The 25,766-nt window shown below is 22.1% G+C and overlaps 2 protein-coding genes across 2 annotated transcripts in view; both read left to right on the top strand.

Annotated features, from left to right (window-relative positions):
• Window positions 1–17,789, top strand: part of LOC117172574 (TIP41-like protein) — a 30,145-nt gene extending 12,356 nt beyond the window's left edge. Inside the window, exons 5-6 of the mRNA XM_033360644.1 lie at window positions 10,807–10,965; window positions 17,369–17,789. Coding sequence (XP_033216535.1) covers window positions 10,807–10,965; window positions 17,369–17,590 — 381 coding nt within the window. The 3' untranslated portion in view covers window positions 17,591–17,789. The remainder of the gene's footprint in view (window positions 1–10,806; window positions 10,966–17,368) is intronic.
• A 4,006-nt stretch (window positions 17,790–21,795) lies between these two features.
• The window catches only part of LOC117173132, a 31,856-nt gene continuing 27,885 nt past the window's right edge, over window positions 21,796–25,766 (top strand). The window contains exon 1 of the mRNA XM_033361529.1: window positions 21,796–21,958. The gene's annotated coding sequence lies outside the window, so the exon portion shown is untranslated. The remainder of the gene's footprint in view (window positions 21,959–25,766) is intronic.

Raw genomic sequence — 25,766 nt, 5'->3', positions numbered from 1 at the left:
GAAAATTCGTCTTTTTATTAAAAATTGATTTTGTTAACTTGAAGCTTGATTAATAAAGTTTTGGTTGAGAATTAAAATTTTTTCATAAACATTTTTCGAAGAATCTAAGAATTATACAAATTTTTAGAAAAAAAATCTTTCCAACTTAGGTTTCAACCGTTTTTCAAATAATTAGCTAATTAATTTCCATTTAATGATTTTAACTATTAGGCGTACATTTTAATTTAAAAATTTTAAAACGCAGTTTTAAAGATTTAAACAATTACAAATTATTTTTAGATGAGCAGCTTGTAAATATAAATTAATTAACAATTTCAGAATTTCCAGATTTTCAGATTAAAAATTAAACTGTTTCAATAGGGAAAGTCTTAATAATGTAAACGCCTGATTAAAACTTTAGAAAATATTCTCAATTTTTAAATAACTTCAAAATAATATATTTATATTTAAAGGCTTTTATTAAATTTCAAATATTATTTCAGTCTAAAATATTTAATTTTTAAATCATTGAATTTGATTTTTTTTAATTAAGAAAAAGTACAATTACTTAATATTAAAAAATATCTGACTGTTCATTCAAAATCAGTAATTATAAATTAAATATTCAAAATTAAACTTTGAACGTTACAATTTTAATGGTTCTATTTAAAATTTTTTAAATAATTTAAACAAAGTGTGTGTAATTTGAAACCAAATATAGATTTTGACAGATTTTTTTATTTTGAAAAATTTAATTTAAAAAAAGATTTTTTTAAAATGTAGAATGATTTACAAAATTATCAAAAATTAACGTGGAAGATTTTAACGAATTTCGTTTAATTTGGCAGGATATTTTTCATAATTTATTCACAGATATATAAACATTATTTCAAATATGCAAAATCTATTAAGACTTTCAAAGATATGAAAAAATAATGCGTAAACCAGTATAAGTGTTCCAAAATAATTTTGGAATAAGTGTTTAAGATCCTTCATAAAAAAAATTATCTATAATATACGATCCATTTTGGTAATATAAGAATAGAAAAACGATATTAAATAATAAGAAAACATTTAAAGATTATAAATTCAGGGTGGCCGCTGGACCGGAAACCGGGAAATGACCGGCAATTTTTTGACCGGGAATTTTAGAAATTTGTTGAAGAAAAATCTTTCCACGTTCGATTTCAACAGTTTTTAAATAATTAGTTAAATTTTTATGTCTTTCAATTATGCTATTATTTAGCGTACAATGCGTAATTAATAATTTTTTACTTTAAAAATTGTCCATTTAAAATTTTTATTTCTAAGCTTACATTTTTAATTTAAAGAATTTTTAAATGCTTTCTTCAAGACTTGAACAAATAAAAAATAAAAGCCTCTGATGATGAAAATGTTGGATAATAAACATTTTTATTTAATAAATAAATCAATTTTTAAAAATGTATCTGTACTTTGAGTAATAAAAAGTGAACAAAAACGATTTGACAAAACGATTTTAAACCAGTTCAAAATTTAAGAATGTTCAGATTTTCACGTTAAAACTTTAACGGTTTCAATTTGAAAGTCTTAGTTATTAAATAAATGTGAAGGTGTGACTGAAAGTTTATAAACTATTTGCAACTTAAAAATAACTTCATAATAATATATTCTTAATTAAAGGATTTGATTAAATTTAAAATATTGTTTCAGTCTAAAATATTCAATTTTAAACCCAATCAATTTGAAATTTCGAATTAAAAAAAAAAGATTAATTATTGAATATTTAGCAATATTTGAATTTTTATTTAAGACAAGTAAATTGAAACCAAATATTTAAAAGTAAAAAATCTTTGAAAAACTTTTAAAATATTCTCTTAAAATAATTTTTCAAAATGAAAAGTTATTTTTAATTTTCCTAGGAATCTTAAGAAAATGTTTTTATTCTTTTGAAGCCTTTTAAAATTTATGAAAACAATCTAATTTTTTTGTTCAAAATCTGCGAAAATCTACATTTTGTTTTAAATTCGGGTATGGGTATTTGCACCAAAATTCAACTTTAAAGGATTGTTTTATTTGCAGGATTTTCTAAAAGTTGTAGGAAAAATTCAAGTCATTTTAAAATTTTTTTAAAGTTCCGAACAATTTTCAAAAATGATTTTAAATTAAGGAAAATTTAAAAACACGTCTAGATTTCTCAAGATTTTGAGATAAAATTTTAAATCTTTATAATAGCCCACAGACATTTCCTTAAAATTCATAGCAAAATTTAAAATGATTTTCTATTTCAAAACATTAATTTCAAGAGAATATTTTAACACATTTAGAAAAAATTTTTGTTAATTTAGAAAGAATTGCAGGATTTTCTGAAAATTTTAGAAAAAAATTCAATTTATTTTGAAAGATATTTAGAAGTTCTGAAAAAATTTCCAAAATAATTTTAAATATAAAACAGATTTAAAACAAATTATAGATATCTCAAGATTTTGAAATAAAATTTTGAAGCTTTCCAAGGGTGCTTTAACTATTTAAAAATAAAATAATTCAATTTCTAATTTAAGAAGTGTTCAGTTAAATTTTTTTGTCAAATTTTCAATATTTGATGTTTCTAGCTTAAAATTCCTTAAAATTATATAATTTTGACAATTTTAAAGTTCATTGATTGATTTTTTAATTTAAGGCATTGAGCATGATAACGTGGATTTATATTTTTTTATATCGAAAAATGTTAGTACCTTCAATTTCATACGCGTAAATTATTGAGCATTTGAATACAAACATTTTTAATTAAAAACTTTTAAATTTCAATTTTAAAAGTTCAAAATTTAACAGTTCCACTTTGAGTGCTTTTATTTGCAGCTCGGTTTTTATTACCTCAAGTGGAAATTTTTTTAGCTTTAGCGTTCCTTTTTTTCAATTTCATTGACCGCGAAAAATGTTTGCGAACCGGGAAAAAACCGAGAAATGACCGGGAATTTATTTCGTCGATTAAAACGGCCACTCTGAAATTCTGAAAAAATAAAAAAAAAATTAATTAAAAATTTGAAAAAATTTAAAACGACATGTAAATGTTTCAAGATTTTGAAATAAAATTTTGAAGCATTATAAGAGGTTTTAAAGTATTTAAATAAAAAATAATTTAACTTTTAATTTAAGAAGTGTACAGTTTCTTAAAAAACGTAATCGTTCAATTTTTAATCTTTCTACTTATAAATGGTTTAAAATGATATAACTTTGAAAGTTTTTAAATGCATTGCTTGATACTTCAATTTAGACTTTAGAGCATTAAAAATGATAACCTGGATTTATATTTTTGGGAACTGAATCTAAATTCGTAAAAGCTTAAAATGTTTAATTTGACACTTTACCTGCATTTTATTTTAAATTGTTTTGTTGAAAAGTGTTAGCAGCTTCCATTTTATATGTGTAAATTATTGAAAATTTGAATACAACATTTTTAAAACCCGGAAATGACTGGGAATTTATTTCTTGACCGGGAATTTTAATAAATTTTCCGAAGAAAAATCTGGCCTAGTTCGATTTCAATCGTTTTTAAAATAATTAGTTGAATTGATATCTTTTTCATTTAGGATATCATAAAGTTTACAATGCGTAATTGAAAAATCTTTTACTTTAAAAATTCTTTAATTAAGATTTTTATTTTTAAACGTATATTTTTAATTTAAAAAATTTTAAAGTTCAGTTTTGAAGACTTACAGAATCAAAAATTAAAAGCGTTTGAAATTAAAAATTTTTTGATGAAAAACAGTATTATTTTATCAACTGTGAATATAAATAAATTAATAAATAACTTTTCAAATGTATCTGTATTTAAAAATGAATAATAATTTGTTTGATAGAACGATTCAAAATTCGTTCAAAGTTTAAGAATTTTCAGATTGTTACTGTTTCAATTCGGAAGTTTTAGTAATTAAAAAAATGTAAAGGTGCGATTGAAACTTTATAAACTATTTTCAACTTAAAAAATAACTTAATAATAAAATATTTGTAATTAAAGGCTGTTATTAAATTTAAAATATTGTTTCAGCCTAAATTATTCACTTTTTAACCTAATTTAATGAAAAATTTTGTAATTTAGAAAAAGAATAATTATTTAATATTAAGCAATATTTGGCTGTTAATTAAATACGAGTAAATTGAAAACAAATGTTTGAAAGAAATAATTTTAATTTTAATTATTTGACACAGAATGCTTAGAATTGTTAAAATTTCAAAAAGCTCTTGAAACTTTTAACGTTAAAATTGTTATTGTTCTATTTAAGAAATTTTAATTTGTAAGCGAAATTGTTGAATTTCTATGTAGAAATAACAATTGAACACTTATTAGTTGTAGAAAAAAATGAGTCATTTTAAGAGATATTTAAAAGTTTTAAAAAAATTCAAAATTAATTAAAAACTTGAAATCATTTCAAGTAATTTAAACGAAGTGTGTGAAAATATTTTTCAGAACTTCTAAACATATTTTAAAATGAATAGAATTTTTCCTACACTTTTGGAAATTTCTTAAAATTTTTAAAATTTTTCTGTTAAAATAAATTTTTTGTTTTAAATCTGCATAATCTACATTTTGTTTTAAATTAGATTCTGGGCATTTGCACCGAAATTTCGGTACGAATAGTAGAATTTTGTCGATACACTCGCTTCGTATTAAATAATTTGAAATAATTTCAAGTTCTGAATTAATTTTGAATCTTTTGAAAAATTCTAAATATCTCTTAAAATTACTCTAATTTTTCCACGAATAATGAGTGTTCAATTGTTATTTACAAATCCAATTTTGAAGGCACTTTATTTAAATTCGCAGGATTTTCTAGAAGTTGCAGGGAAAATTTACTTAATTTTAACAGTTATTTAGAAGTTCTGAAAAAATTTCAGGGATGCTTAAACTATCAAAATTGGAAATGATTTAACTTCTAATTTAAGAATATTTAAGTTGATCAAAATTCGAATTTTTAGATTTTTAAAGTTTCTAGTCTAAAATAAATTAATAATATCATTTTGAAAATTTTTAAAGTTCATTGATTGATTCTTTCATTTACAATATTGAAAATTTAAACGTGGATTTATATTTTTGAAACCTAATCTAATGTTTGAACTCTATAATTTATTAATGTTAAAAATTCTGAATTTTTCAGTTTTTTCATTACATTTCTAACTATATGAATAAAATATGTTTGAATTATAAAAAATTTAAACTTCCATTTTAATAGTTTAAAATTCAAGAATATATAATATAATATAATTTATTCTGATAATTTTATTTTCAAATAAAAATTTTAATTATTCGTCAATATAATATTTTTTTCAGTACTTCTAAATATTGTTTTTAATTAATCGAATTTTTCCTACAATTTTTGAAAACTCCTGCAAATTAAAAAAAAAATGCTTAAAATCTTCCAGGTTATTTTTTGATAATCTCTTAAAATGTTTTTAAATTTTGTTACAATTATTATTTATTTTCTGTTACAAAAATTTAAAAAAATGAAAAATTATTAAAAATTTCCCTCGGAATGTTAAGAAAAATGTTTTTATTCTTTTGAAGTCTTTCAAAAGAATAAAAAAGAATCTAAATTTTTTTTTAAATCTGCAAAATTCTACATTTTGTTTTAAATTCGGTTATGGGTATTTGCAACAAAATTCAACTTTTAAGGATTTTTTTTATTTGCAGGATTTTCTAAAAGTTGTAGGAAAAATTCAAGTCATTTTAAAATTTGTTAAAAGTTCCGAACAATTTTCAAAAATGATTTTAAATTTAGGAAAATTTTAAAACACTTCTAGATTTCTCAAGATTTTGAAATAAAATTTTTAAACTTTATAATAGCCAGACATTTAAAAGGTTTAAAAGTTTTGGAAATGGATAAAAAATCATGATTTGAAATTGGTGAAGAGTTCCAAACATTACAAAAAACTTTAAATTTCTAAAGATTTCGACACAAATTTGAAATCTTTTTGAATTCCTGGGAAAATGTTAATGAATTTTTATTTTGCTAATTTAATTTTAAAGAAAATTTAAGGTATCAAAATATTTAAAAAGATTTCTACAAATGTAGAAAATAAATTTTATGTTATTTGAAAGATTTTTCCAAATTTTAGGAATAGTTCCAGTCATTTTAAAATAGATCTTCCAAACTTCTGAAAGTCATAAATATCTTTTAAACTGACCCGAATCTTTCCCAACATTTTTTAAAATCCTTAAAAAATATACTTTTTTGACATATTTGAAATTTTTTTTAATTTTCTGAAGAATCATAGGAAAATTATATATTTATACAATAATCTTAAAAAAGAAAGGTTATAACCTTTCTAAAGCTTATAACAAATAAATACTTATTATAAAATTTTTATTATGATACAAAATCGTTTATCCCCAAAAATTATATTTTGCGTCAAATTTTTTTTCTTTTATGACTGAAAATTCTGTTTTTGTTAAAAAATAAGAAAATTTGTTTGAAAATTTGTCTTTTTGGTTTGAAAAATAATCTGTTTTTTTTTAGAATTACACTATTTGCTGAAAATTCTTCTTTGTTAAAAATGCAACTATTTGAAAATTAGGTTTTTTTAATTAAATATTCATCATTTTAGTTGGAAATTTATTTCTTTAGTTGAAAATGTAACTATTTCGTTGAAATTCCATTTTTTTGGTAGAAAATTCATATTTTCTTGTTAAAACTTGAACTGTTTTGTAGCAAATTCGTCTCTTTTGGAGAAAATGTAACGTTTTTGGCTAAAATTCAACTGTAAAAAATTAATTTTTTCAGGTTTGAGCTATTTCGTTGAACAATTAAAAAATATTTGATCTGATATTTCTGTTCTAAACAGAAATATATAAAACTTTAAAAGGTTTCATGGCAATACAAAAATTCTAAAAATTCCTTGGAATATTTAAAATAATTTATTATTTTAAGAGAAAATTGACACATATTTCAAAACCTTTTTTAATTATTTTCCTAATTTTCAAGAAAGAACGTGTACGATTTTAAAACAAAGATGTTCAGTTAGCAAGATTATAAAGTTTTATAAAAAATTGGATTGAGTGTTAGAGATATTAAGATTTTTTAAAAAGATTAGAAATTAATTTGAAATATTATTTAAAAGTTTAAAAAATCTATCTATATTTTTTAATATTTGTAAGTAAAAAATTTGAATCTTTTTAAGTATTTTGAAAGGTCTCGCGACAATAAAATTTTTTTTCTTAAATTCATGGGATGATTTAAACTGATTTTTTATTTTAAACAACTTTGAGATAATATTTAAAAATACTTTAATACATTTCAAAAGATTTCCAAAATTGTCAACACAAAATCTGGAAGCTTTAAGAAGTTTGAAAGGCTTCAAGAAAATAAAAAACTTTTCTTGAGATTCTTCCGAAAATTTGGAATGCCTTTTTATTATGAAAATTAATTTTTAAAAAAAATCTTAAATAATTTTAATTTTTTTAAAAGATTTCTGCAAATGCTGAGCAAAATCGGAAAGATTTAAGGGCAATTTCGTTAATCTTGCAAAATGTTAGGAATAATTTGAGACAGTTTAAAATAAATTTATCTTCCAAGTTTTTAAAAATCCTAAATATCATTTAAATGGGTTCGCCTCTTTTCTAAAATTGTACAAAGTTCTGCAAAATAAAAAAATTATACTTTTTCTACATATCTGAAATTATCAAAAAACTTTTTGAATTTTTTCAAGAATCATAGGAAAATATTTCTATTTCCTTAAATCTTTTTTGGTTAAAAATTGAACCATTTGGTTGAAAATTCAACTACCTGATTAAAAATTAAATTGTTTGTTTTTCAGTTAATCCTTTTTACTTAAAAATTACTACTTGGTTTAAAATTCATATCTTAAAAATTAATTCAACTGTTTTTTATTTGAATTTTAAAACATTTATTAAAATAACTATTAAATTTTTCTTTGAGAATTCATCTACTTTGGTTAATAATTCAACTTTTTAGGTAAAAGTTGAACTACTTTGTTCAAAATTATTTTTTTTGATTGAAGATTCATCGTTTTGGTTACAAAAATCGTCTCTTTGGTTAGAACTGTAACTATTTTTTTGAAAATTCCTTTTTTTTTGAGAAAATTAATGTTCTTTGTTAAAAATTTATACTTTTCGTTTATAGTTGATTTATTGTGATTAGGGGCATTTTACGAAAGATGGCGTTGCAACGTTTCTGCGCTTAGATTTTACTTTTTGTTGAAAAAATTACTTTTCAACTTTTCAATATTCGTTTTTTTTTTAATTCCTCTTTTTTGGTTGTAAATTATTATTGTCACTTGAAAATGTATCTATGTCGTTGAAAAGTCGTTGTTTGTTTTGTTTAACATTAACTTTTTTAACAGAATATTTAAGTGCAAATTTATATTTTTTGGTCGAAAATTCAACCAATTTGTTGAAACTTAAACATTCCTTTTTTTGGTTAAAGATTCATCTCTTTTTTTTTAATTTGAACTCTCTTGTTGAAAATTCATTTATTAAGTTGAAAGCTGAATGCATTCTTGAAAATTCTCTGTTTGAAAAGTTAACTATTCTGTTGAAAATTTATTTTTTAATTTTGTTAAGAAATCATTTTTTTTAAATTAAAAATGTAAATAAGCCATTTAGGTTGAAAATTGATCACTTCAAGTTGAAAGTTAAACTGTTTGGTTGAAAATTAATGTTTTTTGTTTAAAATTCGTATAACCTTCTGGGTTAAAAAATCATATTTTTGGTTGAATTTTAAAGTCTTTTATCAACTTTTTTTTTTAAATTCAACATTTTAGTTGAAAACTCAACTCTTCGGTTGAAAATCTACAGTTATTTATGTTTTTTCTCGTCTTTCACGCTGGAAAATTAACCTTCTTGGTTGAAAAATCATATTTTTTGGTTGAATTTTGAACTATTTTATTGAAAATATATATTCTGTTTAAACATTTATCATTTTGGTGGAAAACTCATCTCTGCTTGAACATTTTATTGAACTATTTTTCTGATATTTTATTTTTTTATTTTTTTAAAGATTCATCATTTTAGTTGAAAACTGACATCTTTGGTTTAAAATTTTAATATTTCTTGAAAATTCGGTTGTTTTTTTTTGTAGAGAAATCATTTTTTTAACTAAAAATGTAAATAATCCATTTTGGTTTTAAATTGACATTTTTAATTAAATTTTATCTTTTCTAGTTTAAGGTTCAACTATTTGGTTGAAAATTTGTATTTTTTTTTTGTGAAATACTTTTTCCACTAACAGTTTAAATATTTTATTTTCGTTGTAAATTGATATTGAAAATTGTTCTTTTCTACTTGAAAATTAAACTATTTTATTGAAAATTCATATATTTGGTTAAAAATTTGTCTTACGCTAGAAAATTAACATTCTCGGTTAAAAAATCATCTGTGGTTGAAAATTTTATTGAACTACTTTGTTGATATTTTTCTGCTTGTTTGAGAAATAATTTTTTCCACTAAAAGTTTAATTATTATATTTTGGTGGTAAATTCATATCTAAAATTGATCTTTTCTACGTGAAAATTCTACTATTTATTAAAAATTTATCTTTTATGATTGAAAATTAATCTTTTTTGTTAATAAATTATCTTTTTGGTTGAATATTTAACTCTTATATTGAAATATTTTTAAGATTCATAATGTTAGTTGAAAACTCAACTCTTTGGTTGAAAATTTAACTATTTTGCTGAAAATTTGTTGTTTTTTTGTACAAGAAATCATTTTTCTAACTAAAAATGTAAATATTCCATTTTGATTTAAAATTTACATTTTTAATTAAAATTTTATCTTTTCTAGTTTATAATTTAAATATTTAGCTGAAAATCCATTTTTTGTTGGAAAATTAACCTTCTTGGTTAATAAATCATTTTTTTGGTTGAAAATTTAACTATTTTTTTTTTAAATTCGTTTTTTTTTAGTTTAAAAATAATTCCTCTAACTCCAAATGTAAATATTCCATTTTGTTGGAAATTAGTATTTTTTATTGAAAGCTTATCTTTTCTCATTGAAAATACGTGTCTTTTATTGAAAAATCGAATTTCTTGGTAGAAAATTAATTTTCTTGATTAAAAATTGATCTTTTTTTTGTTGAAAATTCAAATATTTGAAGATTGTTTTAAGGATTAAAATAGTTTGTTGAAAAATCGTCTTTTTTGTTTGAATTCAACTTTTTTTTATATCAAATTAAAATCTTTCGGTTCAAATATCAATTATTACATGTTTCGTTGATATTTAATATTTTTAAATTTTTTGTTTGAAAATTCATATTTATAGCTTGAAAATTTAACAATTTGCTATAATATTCCACAATTTGATTAAAAATTTATCTATTTTGTTAAAAATTCGTCCTGTTTGCCAGAAAATTAATCTTCTTGGTTGAAAATTTAACAGCTTGGTTAAAAATTTATATATTTTGTTCAAAATTTATATTTTTCGGTAGAAAATCAATCTTTTTTGTTAAAAATGCATCCCTTTCGGAGAAAATGTCATATTATTTGGTTAAAAATGTAACTAGTGAAAATAATTTTTTTTTTTGAGGATTAGAATATTTTGTTTTTCAATTGTCTTTATTGGATGAATTCAACTGTTTTTTTTTTATTAAAAATGAAAATCTTTTGTGTTTGAAATATGAATTATTTATTAAATTTTTTGTTGAGAATTCAGCTTTTTTTCTTAAAAATTAACTTTTTTTATTGAAATTTTGACTTATCATATCCCAAATCTTCATAAATCTTTTTACATTTTCACAAGAATTTGAGGAAAATTATATTTATATCGCCTTGAAAACAAATAAAACTTAAATAATAAAAGTAAACTCTTGTTTAAAATTATTTACAATTTTACAGAGAGTGATGCCTACAAGTTTCTTCATATTACTTCGCTATTTTCTACGAATCGATAATGTCATGTTACGAGTGAACGACACTCGCATTTATCACGAATTTGGACAGAGATATCTTCTTCGAGAATTCACGTCCAGAGAAGCAAAAGTTCAAGACATTCGGGTACATGAAATTTTATTACATAATTAATATTAGTTTTTTTTATAAATTAATTTTTCACTCCGAAATTCTTGGAAATTAAAAAAAAAAACAAGAATCCAACGATCAAATTTGATGCAGTGGCCTGGATTTTTCTTCGGAATTTAACAATATTTGCAAATTTTAAGCGGTTTCATATATTTTATTTTTCTAATTTGAAGTTGGAACAGGGAATTTGTGAAAAAAATTTATTTTGAAAAAGAATCTTGGACAATTCGGGAAATTTCTATGAATAACTGTCAAGGATGATTAATTTTAAATTCTTAAATTTTAATATCAAATAAATTTATTTATTCTATAAAAAATTTTAGGTTAAAAATGTAACATGAATAAATTTTAAATTTATTTTTTGGTTTAAAAATCCAAAATTTGCTTAAAAAGTCATCGTTTTTGGCTGAAAATTTAATTATTGTAGTTGAATATTCATCATTTTAGTTGAAAATTCATCTATATTTGTTTGAAAATTGATCATTATTAATTGAAAATTTAACTATTTTTTTTTTATTCGTTTTCTTTTGTTGTTAAAAATTAACTTTTTTATTAAAAACGTGTCTTTCCCATTTTTTGTTGAAAATTGATCTTTTTAATTGAAAATTTGTCTTTTCTGATAGAAAACTAATCTTTTTGGTTTGAAATTCCCTTTTTTTTTGGTTGAAATGCAACTTTAGTTTTTAATGTGATTCTTTTTGGTTTAAAAATGTATCTGTTTAAGTAGAAATTTAATCTTTTTCTGGATAAAAATGAAACTGCTTGGTTGAAAATTCATTTTCTTTTTGTTTTTATTGAAAATTGATTTTTTTATTTGAAAATTCGTATTTTTTGGTACAAAATGCAACTTTTTGATTGAAAATGAACTTTTTTTTTTTGAAAATTCAATGTCTTTGCAGAAAAATCGTCTTCTGGCTTGAAATTTTAATAATTTCGTTAATAAATTCATTTTTATTTATTGAAAATTCAGCTATTTGTTTAAAACTTCCACTATTTTATTGAAAATTGAATTTTTTTCTTAAAGTCGTATTTTTTTGTCGAAAATTAAACTTAATTTCAAAGGATTTACAATATTTTAGGGTATTTTAAAATATTCGCAGTCATTTTCAAGACCTTTTAAATGTCTAACAGAGTTTCTAAAAATTTGGAAGATTTTATGGTATTTTTAAAAAACTCAAGAAAGTTTTAAAAAATTTACAAACTTTTAAGGGATTTTTAGATATTTGAAATAGTTTATGGAATTTAAATAGATTCCAAGGAATTTTCACTTTATTTCAATAATTTAAAGGGATTTCATAGAATTTTTTAGTTTTAAAACTTCAAGGTATTTTAATATTCAAATTCAGATTTATAATTGTTTTACAAAGTTCTCTCTTCCAATTCAGAATTTTAATTCTTATGACCAAAAATTATGTTCCAAATTAGTAATTAAAATTTTTTTTAATGTTTAGAAACATCTTTAAATTTGTAAAAATCTTTAAAAAAATTTTTTATAAAATATAAATAGAAACATTTAAAAGTTTATCTTCCAAATTGGATTGTTGGATTCTTTTTTTTTTATTTTAGAGGATTTCGTACTTAATTTTGAATGTTGGACGTTAAAGAGGAATTTAAATTGTGATTTATTCTGAATTTCATTTCTTGAACAGGGTTGCTACAGGTCAGGGAATTCCAGAAATTTCTGAAAAAAATTTTAGTAAGATTCTGTAAGCTTAGGGAATAAACATAAAAATTCTGTTATTAAAAAAAAGTTTAACCTTAATGATTAATAAAGATTTACAAAAAGAAAATTTGTTAATAACAAGTATGGCTAAAAAATGTATAATTTTTTATTTCATAATTTTTTTGGTTGATAATTCATCTTGTAGTTATGAATTTTATTTTTTTGTTGAAAATTAAAAAATTTTGTTAAGAAATCTTTTTTTTTCTGTTCAAAATTTAACTGTTTTGTTGAAAATTCATCTTTTTCCGTTACAAGTTCAACTCTTTAGTTGAAAATTAAGTTGTTTGTTTAAAAATCATATTTTTTGTATACAAATTTTTCTTTTTAGGTTAAAAATTCCACTGTTTGGTTAAAAAATTAAATTTTTTGGGTAGAAATTGAATCTTCTTGATTGAAAATTCCTCTGACTAGTTAAAAATTAATTTTTAACTGCAAATTTAATTATTATATTTTAAATAAGAAATTGATCTTTTTTAGTTGAACATTTTTGTTGGAAATTCTTCTTATTTAGTAGAAAAGTACTCTTTATTTGAAAATTTATTTTTTTGAATGTGAATTCAATTGTTCTGTTTTTGGTTAAAAATTAATCTTTTTAAGTGGACAATTTTTACATATTTTGTTGAAAATTTGCCTTGAGTCGAAAATTTATCTTTTTGTTTGAAAATTCAACTATTTGGTCAAAAATTAATTATTTTGCTTGAAAATTCATTATTTTATGTCAAAATTAATTTTTTTTGGTTAAAAATTTAACTATCTTGTTGTTGAAAAATCATATTTTCGACTTAAATATTACACTGTTTTGTAGACAGTTATTATTTTTGGCATGAACAAAAATATTCCATTTTTGTTCGAAAATTTATTTTTTTAAATTGAAAATTGTTTTATTTTATTTAAAACTTGTATATTTTTAGTAGAAAATTCAAATTTCTCGTACAAAATTCGGGTTTTTCTGCTCTAAAATTCGACAATTTCTTTAGAAATGAATTTTTTAAATTAAAAATGCATATTTTCGAGTTGAAAACTTAACTGTTTTATAGAAAATTCGTCTTTTTCGCTCGAAAATGCAACATTTTGATTGATATTTTTTTTCTTTATTGATTGAAAAATCTTTCTTTGTTGAAAATTCAACTTTTTTTGTTTTAAAATTTAACTATTTTTGCTGAGGATTCAACTATTTTGTTGAAAATTCATTTTTCTTTTAAATAAATTTCATTTGATTGAAAATATAGTTATTCCAATTTTGATCAAAAATTGATCCTTTTTAGTTAAAAATTAAACAATTTGGTAGACTTACCATTAACTTTGTTGAAAATTCGTCCATTTGGGTAGAAAATTAATTTACATTTTATTTGCTTGAAAGTTTATTTATTTATTTGAAAATTTAACACTAGTAGAAAATTTAATTATTATGTTGAAAATTCTTTGTGTTGATAATTTAAAAATTCATTTTTTGGTATAAAATTTATCATTTTAGTTAAATTTTGTTGTTAAAAATTTATATTTTGTAGTTAAAAACTCATCTATTTTGTTGAAAATTTGTCTTTTTTTGTATAAAATTCACCTTTTGGATTTATAATTTATCTATTTGGTTAAAAATTAATTTTTTTTGGTTTAAGATTCACCATTCTATTTCAAATTAAATTTTGTTGGAAAAATGTATCTATTTTGTTGAAAATTAGTTTTTTTAGTGAATTGTTTGAATGAAAATGTAGCTATTCTATTTTTGATAGAAAATTGATCTTTTTTAGTTGAAAATTCACTTCTTTGTTTTAAAACTCACCTTTTTTGGTTGAAAATTTAATTATTTTGTTAGAAAAAGTATATTTTTCGGTTGTGAAATGAATTTTTCTGTATTAAAAATTCATCTTTTTGTCTTGTAAACTGTACATTTTGGATGATATTTTTTTTCATCATCGACTGAAAAATCTTTCTTTTTTGAAAACTCAACTGTTTTGTCGAAAATTCCTCTTTTTGATTTCAAAGTTATGTAGTCTGTTTTGGTTGAGGACTGTAATAATTTGTTGAAAATTTGTATTTTTTAGTTTAATTTAGCTATTTTTTATCGAAAATTTAACTATTTGATTGAAAATTAATTTTCTTTGATAGAAAATTAATCTGTTTAGTTAAAAATTTATCTGTTTTACAAGAAATTCAGCTTTTGGATTGAATTTTCTTTCGTGAAAATTCATCCTTTTTGTTGAGGATTAAACTACTTTTGTTAAAAATTCATCTTTTTAGTTTTAAAATTTAATTATTTTGCCAAAAGTACATTTTATTTGGTTGAAAATTTAACTCTCTATTTGAAAATTTAAAATTCATTTTCAATTGCAAATTTTTCTTTTTGGTTTAAAAATTTATCTATTTGGTTGGAAATTCTACAATATGTTTAAAAATTCTTTTCTTGTTGATTCTAAAAATTCATTATTTTAGTTAAAAAATCGTTTCAGTCATAGAAGATTTTTTTTTAAATTCATTTTCTAGTTAATTAAAAATATAACTAAATTTTTGGTTAATTTTTTTTAATAGAAATTTAATTTTTCTGGTAAAAAATTCATTTGTTTGGTTGAAAATGTAACTATTGTGTGAAATTTTTTTCATTATAAACTTTTTTAACTGAAAATTAAAGCATTTTTTTTTTTGTTCAAAATTTATATTTTTTAGTTAAAAAAACGTCTATTTGGTTTAAAATTGGTTGAAAATTAATTTATTTGGCTGAAAATTTAATTATCAGGTAGAAAAGATATTTTACAAATTCAAGATTTGGTTGAAAATTCATGTATTTTTTAAAAATTAATTTTTTTTGGTAAAAAAGTAATCTGTTTTTTTTTAAAGTTGGTCTTTTTTTGTAGGAAATCCAGCTTTTGGGTTTATAATTTAACTATTTGACTCGAAATTCATTTTTTTGTATAAGATTTATAATTTGAGTTAACAATTTTTTTTTGATAATTTATACTTTTTAGTTGAAAATCCTTCTATTTTGTTGAAAATTTGCATTTTTTTGTGGAAATTTCATATTCTGGGTTCACAATTCAAATTTTTGGTTTGAAATATATTTATTTTTTTTAAAAGCCCATTATTGCAGTTGAAACTTCATTTTTTTAGTGAAAAATTTCAACAATTTTGAAAATTAAACTCTTGTTGAAAATTTCTGTATTTTGTTGAAACTTTGTCTTTTGTGGTAAAATATTCATCTTTTTGGTAATTGATTCAACTTTTTGATTGAAAATTAATTTTTTAAATTGAGAATTTCATTATCAGGTAGAAAAGTCAATTAAAAATTAGAAATTTGTTTGAAAATTCATGTATTTTATTCAACATTAATCTTTTTTGGTAGAAAATTAATCTTTTTGGTTAAAAATTTAACTATTTAATTTAAAATTCATTTTTTTATATTTAATATAAAATTTTTTTTCAAATGAAGATATAGCTATTCTATTTTTGCTAGAAAATTGATATTTTTTAGTTGAAAATTCACTTCTTTTGTGGAAAACTCATTTTTTTTATGTCGAAAATCTAATTATTTTGGTAGAAAATATATATTTTCAACATTTTGGATAAGATTTTTTTTTTATTGACTGAAAAATCTTTCTTGCTTGAAAACTCAACTCTTTTTTTTTCGAAAATAACATTTTTTTATTTTAAAATTATGTAGTCTATTTTGGTTGAGGATTGAAATAATTTGCATTTTTTAATTTTAATTCATCTTTTTTTTTTAATGAAAATTCAAATATTTTTGTGGTAACATCAACTATTCAAATTCTTTCTTGAGAATTTAATTTTCTATCGAAATTTCATCACTCTGTTTGAAAATTAAAACTATTTAATTGAAAATTCTTTTTTTCTTGTCTGAAAATTTAACTGTTAGGTTGAAAACTTCTTCAAAAGTTCGAAATTTGGTTCACAATTCATGTATTTCATTACAAATTAATCTTTTTTGGTAGAAAATTAATCAGTTTGGTTAAAAATTTGTCTTTTTATATACGATTCGTCATTTTAGTTAAAAAAATTTTTTGTTCTTGAAAATTTATCTTTTTTAGTCGAAAATTCATTTATATTTTCGAAAATTCTCCGGTTTATTTTAAAATTATGTAGTATTTTGGTTGAGTATTGAGAAAAATTGTATTTTTTAGTTTAAGCAAACAATTTTTGATTGAAAATTAAAATACTTTTTTTGTGGAAATATCAACTATTGTGACTCTTTGTTGAGAATTTTTTTTTTCATCGAAGATTCATCTCTCTGGTTGAAAATTTAACTATTTTGTCCTTCCATTTTTTATTCTAAATTTAATTCTTTGAAACTTTAAAATTAATTTAGAAACAAAAATATTGTTTGCGTTAACATTAGTAATCTCCTAGGTTCAAAGATTGTTTTTATATCTGAAAGAAAAGTTAAAAACGCTCAGGGTAAATGAAAAATTGGTCAGGTAGAATTGCGGAAAAATCAGAAAATTTCGAAATTTGTATTTTGTAGCAATCCTGTTAAATCTGAAATGAAATTTTTTTTCTATTAAATAAAAAATTTCCTCAGGTGAAATGAAAAATAAATAAAATTAAATAAATTAAAATAAAAATTTTGAAATTTGTTTTGAAAATTTGAAAATTAAATATGATAATTAAATGCAAATTTTTTTCTATTAAATAAAAAAATGTCCTCAGGTTCCTTCCTCACTTTTTACCGAACCTAGTGAAATTGCGCCGCATCTGCCACAGACGCAAAGTTCCTATCACAAGCTGATAATTGCCATGAAATCTGCTGTTGGGGAGTCTGCAAGTTCAAAAAAGGAAGTACCAAAAAATCAGTGCGATTCGGAATCAGAATCGAGTGCTGAGAGCAGTGCAGAAAAAACTCAAGACGCTCAAAGCAATTCCGTAACTTAAATTTCAAATCGGTATTATTTTGGTGTTTTCAATTGAACGACAGTCATATTTTTCGGCTAAAGTTCAGTCATGTGGAAAAAAAAGATTATCATGAGAGTGACCAATCGTGATAAGAAAACAATTAATTTCCATTCGGTTGTTTACAAATCTATGAGTGTAACAAATAAATGATTTTCAATACAAAGACAATATTTGAAGCAATTATCTATTGCAAAATTCCTTATCGCGGATTTAACCTTTGATCTTGAATGTTCTCTGATAATGTTTTTTGGCTAATCTTTTATTGAGATAGTAGATTAGTTAAGAAAATGAATTCAAGACAGGTTGTTGGGATTATTTTGGGCAGTTTTTTGTTCACAATTGCGAGTAAGATTACTTTGATATATTTATTTATTTATTAAAAAAAAAAAGAAAAGACAGGGAATTTTTCTGAGAAGTTTTTTATGTAACTGTCAGATATTTTTAAATGAAATTTACAAAAATTCATAAGATTTTAGACAGATTCTAATAATCTGAAGAGATTTTAAAGGATTTGGAAGATTTTAGAGTATTTTTTTAAAATTCCAAGGAATTTTTAAGAGCTTTAAAAAAATTCAAGGGATTTCAAACATTTTTAGAGGATTTGAAATGTCTTAGGGTATTCTTAATAGATTTTAATAATTGGAAGTGATTCAAAAATATTTAAAATGTGTGAAATATTTTAAGGCGTTTTCAAGATATTTACAATTTTTAAAGGATTTTAAATATTTCAGGGTATTTAACAATATTCTGAAGAATTTTAATTCGATTTAAGTAATTAAATGGGATATTTTCTTTTAAAAGATTCCAAGGCATTTTCAAGAACTTTTATAATTTTACAGGGATTTAAAAATAGTTCAAAGGATTTGAAATATTTTAAGGATTTTTAAAAGATTTTAAAGGATTTACAATACATATTTTAGTGTATTTTTAATAGATTTAAATAATTTAAAATGTAATTTAATTTATTAAAAATTAATTTATATAATAATTTAAATTAATTTTTAAAATATTTAAAATATTAGAAATATTATAAGGCACTTTCAAGCTATTTACAATTTTTTATGGATTTTAAATATTTCAGGGTATTTTACAATATTCTAAAGAATTTTAATTCGATTTAAGTAATTAAATTGGATATTTTCTTTTAAAATATTCCAAGGGTCCAAGGCATTTTTAAGAACTTTTATAATTTTACAGGGATTTAAAAATAGTTCAAAGGATTTGAAATGTTTTAAGAAATCATAAAAGATTTTAAATAATCTGAAATATTTTAGGATATTTTAAAAGATGTCAAGGAATTCCAAGATCTTTTCAAAAGTTTTAATATTTTTGACGGATTTAAAACACATATTTTAGTGTATTTTAATATATTTAAATAATTTAAAGTGTAATTTAATTTATTAAAATTTAAATGATATAATAATTTAAATTAATTTCCAAAATATTTAAAATATTTTAACGAATTTTAAAAGATTTTCAAGAATCTGAAATATTTTAGGATATTTTAAAAGATATCAAGAAATTTTCAAGATCTTTAACATTTATGATGGATTTTAAATATTTAGGGTATTTTACAAGATTCTAAAGAACTTTCATTTTATTTTAGTAACTTTATGGAATTTTAAGGGATTTAAAATTTTTAGCGAATTTTTCAATATATTGAAGTATTTGGAATATTTTTAAAGATTTCAAGAAATTTGTAATTGATTGAAATAATTTAAAGGGATTTAAAAAGATTTTAAAGGATTTAAAATACATATTTTAGTGTATTCTTAATAGATTTAAAGAAATTAAAGTAATTTCAAAATATTTAAAACATTTCAAATATTTTAAGGTATTTTCAAGATCTTTAGCATTTTTGATGTATGTTCATCATTTCAGGGTATTTTTCAAGATTCTAAGGAATTTTCAATTCATTTTAGTAATTTTATGGAATTTCAAGGGATTTGAAATATTTTAGTGAATTTTAAAAGATATCGAAGTATTTAGAATATTTCAAAAGATTTCAAAAAAGATTGTATTGATTGCAATAATTTAAAGGAGTTTAAAAATATTTTAAAGGATTTAACATATTTTCGGGTATTTAAAAATATTGTAAGGCCTTTTCATGAGATTAATTTTTTTAAAATAATGTCTACAGATCCGAATGATTTGAAAATATTCAGAACAAATTCCAAGTAAATTTCAAATGCTTATAAAAGATTCAAGTATTTCAAAATATATTAAAGAATCTATTATTTTAGGGTATTTTAAAGGATTTTAAGGAATTTTCTAGATATTCAAAAATTTTAAAGAATTAAAAAAATTTTAGAGTATTTTCCTAGATTCTAAAACATTTTTATTCCATTTTAGTAATTTAATGCGATATCAAGAGATTTAAAATGTTTTGGGGTATTTCAAAATATTTCAAGGTATTTTTAATAACTTTGATAATTTTACAGGGATTTAAAAATATTTAATAGAATTTAACAAATTTGAGGTTTTTAAAAATATTCCAAGGTATTTTTGATTGATTTCAATGAATTATAGGTATTTATAAGGGATTTAAAAGATTACTTTTTTTAAAAAGATTTTAGGATGTCTTAAAAATATTCCAAGGAATTTTCAAATCATTAAAAAAAAAATTGAAGGGATTTCAAAGGATTTTACAAGGGATTTTCAATTGATTTTAGTATTTCAATGAAATTTTTGAGGATTTAAAATATTTTAGGATATTTTGAAAGCTTTCAATGATTTTTCAATTGACTTCAATAATTTCTAAATATTTCAAAGGTTTTAAAATATTTCACGGTATTGTAAGACTCCAAGAATTTTTAATGATTTCAGTAATTTGAAGGGATTTTCAAAGAATTTAAAGATTTTAAAGAATTTCTAAAGAATTCTAAAGAGTTTTCGAGAGCTTTAACAAATTTCAAGGGAATTGAAATTTTAAATAATTTTCAAGACCTTTAAAAAATTTCTGGATATTGGAAATAAATTTCAAAGTATTTGAAATATTTTAGCTGATTTTAAAATATCCCTAGCTTTTTTAATAGAGTTCATTTTTTTAAATCCTAGAAATTTTCAAAGGATTAAAAAAGTAAAAGGATTTTAAAGATTTTAGGGTATTTTAAAAAATTTCAAGGAATTTTAAAGACCTTTAAAGAGTTTCAAGAGATTTCCAAATATTTCACAAAAATTGGGATATTTTAGGGTATTTTAAAACATTCCAAAGAATTTTAAGTAGATTTAAATCATTTGAAGGGAAGGATTAAAAATATGTTAGGGTATTTAAAAATATTCCAATACATTTTTAATCAATTTCAATAATTTCAAGAAATTCTAAAGGACTTAAAAGATTTTATTTCACAGTTTTTTGAAAAATTCGAAGGAATTTTTCATACATTTCCATGGATGCCAGAGGATTTGAAATATTTTTGGGTATGTTGAAAAATTTCAAGCAATTACAAATTTTGTTAAAGAGTTTCAAGGGATTTTAAATTATTGCAAAGAATTTTGAATATTCTACACTACTGTACAAAATTTCAAGGAATTTTAAAGACCTATAAAGACTTTCAAGAGATTTCCAAATATTTCACAAAAATTGGGATATTTTAACGTATTTTAAAAAATTCCAAGGCATTTTAAATAGGTTCCAATCATTTGAAGAGAAGGATTTAAAGTATGTTAGGGGATTTAAAAATATTCCAATACTTTTTTAATAAATTTTAATAATTTGAAGGAATTCTAAAGGACTTAAAATATTTTAGGGTATATTTAAAAATTCCAAGGAATTTTAAAGACCTTTAAAGAGTTTTAAGGGATTTCAAAATATTTCACAAAAATTGGAATATTTTAGGTTATTTTGAAACATTCCAAGGCATTTTAAATAGATTCCAATCATTTGAAGAGAAGGATTTAAAATATGTTAGGGTATTTAAAAATATTCCAATATATTTTTAATCAATTTTAATAATTTGAAGGAATTCTAAAGGACTTAAAAGATTTTAGGGTATATTTAAAAATTCTAAGGAATTTTTGATACATTTCCATGGATGCCAAAGAATTTAAAATATTTTACGGTATGTTCAAAAATTACAAGCATTTAAAAATTTATTTAAAGAATTTCAAACATTTCAAAGAATTTTAAATACATTTCAATGATTCTAAGGTATTCTAAAGAATGTCAAGGATTTTAGGGTATTTTTAATCATTACAAGGAATTTTTCAGAGATTTAAAAATTGTCTAGAGATTTGAAACGATTTCAAAGGATTTGGAATATTTTTGAGCACTTCAAAAGATGCCAAGAAATTTGGAATACATTTCTATAATTTGAAGTGAAGCCAAAGGATTTTAAAAATTTTTAGGTATTTAAAAAAATGTCAAGGCATTTTAAAGATTTTTAAAGAGTTTCAATGAATTAAAAAAATGTAGGGTATTTTAAGAAATGTCAACAAATTTTATAGGATTTGAAGTGATTCCAAAGGATTAAAAACATTTTAGGGTACTTGTAAAAATTGAAAGAAATATTTAAGAGCTTATAAAAATTATAAGGGATTTCAACAGATTTTATCTGATTTGAACTTCTCAGATCCATCCACCCAAGTATCTCAACACAAATAAAAATTAATTTGTTTGAAACAGAAGTATTTCTAGATGAATCCTAATAAAAATTTTGAGAAAATAAACGATGATTTTAGAGGAAAATCTATTTATACTTTCAAAAGTTCCGTTACAATATATTCTGCACAAGTTTATTTATCCCCCCTCCCCATTAAGCATTTAGCGCCCGAAAAAGAAATTTTTTAAGATTTATTATTTCTAGATAAATCCTATTAAAAATTATGAGAAATAATGCGGTTCATTTAAAGGACGATCTATATTTTTAAAGTTCCATTATACCCTGAGAGTGGGCTTAGCCCATTCAGTCGCTTGCGGCCGCCCTGGTTTTGAACAAATTAGAAAAATTTGAGGAATTTTTTTTTGAAATTCCAACAAAATTTACAGGATTTAAAGTGATTCAAAAGGATTTAAAAAAAATTTCGCGTATTTTTGAAAATTAAGAGAAATATGCAATAACTTGGAAAAATCGTAAGGGTTTTCAAAAGATTTAACCTTTTTTGAAATATCCGCCCCCCCCCCCCTCACGTCACTCAAGCATCTTAGCGCCCCTAAAATTAATTTTTTAAAGGAGAATTATTTCTAGATGAATCCTATTCAAAATTATGAGAAAATAAACGTTACTTCTAAACGAAAATCTTTCTATATTTTCAAAAATTCAAATACACCCTGGCAATGGGTGTAGTCCATTCCGTCGCTCGCGGCCGCCCTTGATTTAATTGAAGTAATAATTATTTAAATAGGGTTTATTGGGTGATATCAAAAAAGTTCAGAGAAATTGAGTTTAAATCATTTTAAAAGATTTCAAAGAATTTTAAAGATTTTAACTATTTTTTTAAAATCCAAAAACTTTTCAAAAATTTAAAACAACTATAAGGGGTTGCAAAAAATTGTATAGGACTTGAAATATTTTAAAGAGATTCTTAATTGATTTTAATTATTTGATGTGATTTCAAAGGATTTTAAGATGTATGTTAAGCTGACGTAACCACATCTTCAAATCGATGTAAAACCTATCTCAAATTAAGGGCTCATTTAATGCTAATTTAATGCCCTATTGCCAAATTTAATGCTCCATTATTTAAAAAAAAAGCCAGGGGTTACGCTAGCTTAACGTTAAGCTGACGGAACCCCATGTGAAATAAATGTTAAATTGAGTTCTGTCATATCACATAATTAAGGGCTCATTTAATGCTCATTTAATGTCCCATTGCCAAATTTAATGCTCAACTTTTTTTTTTTTAAACTTGGAGTTACGCTAGCATAATGTTAAACTGACGGAACCCTATGTGAAATAAACGTTGAATCGAGTTTTATCCTATCACATAATTAAAGGCTCATTTAATGCTCTCCAAAACCATCAAAAATTATTTTACAAAAGCCACCCCTAATATTGAAAAACTACCCTTAATACAAATTATGCACAAATTGTAAATCTAACCATACTATAATTAAGAGCTCATTTAATGCTCATTTAATGCCCCATTGCCAAATTTAATGCTGCATTATTTAAAAAAAACCAGGGGTTACGCTAGCTTAACGTTAAGCTGGCGGAAAACCATTTGAAATAAACTTTAAATCGAGTTTTATCCTATCACATAATTAAAGGTTCATTTAATGCTCTCCAAAAACACCAAAAATTATTTTTGAAACGCCACCCCTAATACTGAAAAACCACCCTTAATATAAATTATGCACAAATTGAAATCTGGCCATACTATAATTAAGGGCTCATTCAATGCTAATTTAATGCCCTATTCGCAAATTTAATGCTCCATTATTAAAAAAAATCGAGGCATTAAATGAGCATTAAATGAGCCCATAATTATAGTATGGTCAGATTTACAATATGTGCATAATTTATATTAAGGGTGGTTTTTCAGTATTAGGGCTGGCTTTTGGAAAATATTTTTTTATGGTTTTGGAGAGCATTAAATGAGCGTTTAATTATGTGATAGGATAAAACTCGATCCAACGTTTATTTCACATGGGGTTACGTCAGCTTAATATTAAGCTAGCGTAACCCCAGGTTTTAAAAAAAAAAAGTAAAGCATTAAATTTGGCAATAGGGCATTAAATGAGCATTAAATGAGCCCGTAATTATAGTATGATCAGATTTACAAGTTGTGCATAATTTATATTAAGGGTGGTTTTTCAATATTAGGGGTGGCTTTTGGAAAATAATGTTTGTTGGTTTTGGAGAGCATTAAATGAGCCATTAATTATGTGATAGGATAAAATTCGATCCAACGTTCATTTCACATAGGGCTCCGTCAGATTAGAATTAAGCTAGCGTAACCCCCGATTTTTTTTAAAAATAGTGAAGCATTAAATTTGGCAATGAGGCATTAAATGAGCATTAAATGAGCCCTTCATTATGAGATACGTTTTAACTCGATTCGAAAATGTGGCTACCTCAGCTTAAAATACCTGATTACAAGAATTTTTTTTAAAATCAAGAGTTTAAAAAAATTTTAAGGCATTTCCAAAGATTTTCCATGATTTTTAATTCCCCTTAAGCACATAGCACTCCCAAATGTAATTTTTCAAAAAGTAACTATTTCTAGATGAATCTTATTAAAAATTATGAGAAAATTAAGAAGTATATTCTGAGAAAAATCCATTTATATATTTTTCTAAATCTGTTTATCCTGATAGTGGGCGTAGCCCATTCGGTATCAACCGACCACTCTGGATTGAATTAAAATAATATTTTAATACGGTTTAAAAGGTGATAAAAAAATAGTAAAAATAAATTGATTTGAATAATTTGAAAGTATTTCAAAAAATTTAAAAGATTGAAGCTATTTTTAATAATTATAAAAAATACAACATTTTTGCAAACTCCTGTTAAAACAAATCGAACGACCAAATTGGGACCGCAGCGAACAAACAAAAAAAACTTCTATTGTAATCTGAAAAAAGTTAAAAAATTATTTTCGGACAAAAATAAAAAAGAGGAAAGAAAAATGAGAAGGCAGCCAACTACACCCCTTCATTCTTTTTTGCTTTCTTTTGACTTTTTTTATTTTTATTGAAATCAAATTACAATAAAATAACATTCAAAATGAAAATAGATAAAATTGCATTCCCAACGTTTCGGTACTCGTACAATGCCCTTATCAAGACAAGTAAAATGTAATAGGTAGAAATTGACAGAAAAAAGAAAGATAAAAAGACGAAAATTATTTTTAAAATTTTTTCAGATTACAATAGCAGTTTTTTTTGTGGTTCAAATTTGGTCGTTGAATTTTTTTTTTTTTTTTAACAGGAGTTTGCATCAATTTGATTATTGGTCGTTGAATAGGATTTTTTATTTGAATTTGAATTTGAATTTACTTTAAATTTCTTCAATTTTGATACAAAATTTTATTATTATTCTCACAAATTATTGCATTTTGATTACAAACAATATTGGATAACCAAAACCGTATAGAATTTGAAATATCTTAAGTTATTCTTAATAGATTTTGATTATTTGAAATTATTTCAAAAGAATTAAAAACTTCAAGAGTGCAAAAATGGTAATAATCTCAACAGATTTTTCATGGTTTT

The sequence above is a fragment of the Belonocnema kinseyi genome, chromosome 5, assembly GCF_010883055.1.
Source record: "Belonocnema kinseyi isolate 2016_QV_RU_SX_M_011 chromosome 5, B_treatae_v1, whole genome shotgun sequence".
Lineage (NCBI taxonomy): Eukaryota > Metazoa > Arthropoda > Insecta > Hymenoptera > Cynipidae > Belonocnema > Belonocnema kinseyi.
The sequence above is the reverse complement of the archived record's forward strand: the minus strand, read 5'-3'. Positions and strand labels throughout refer to the sequence as shown.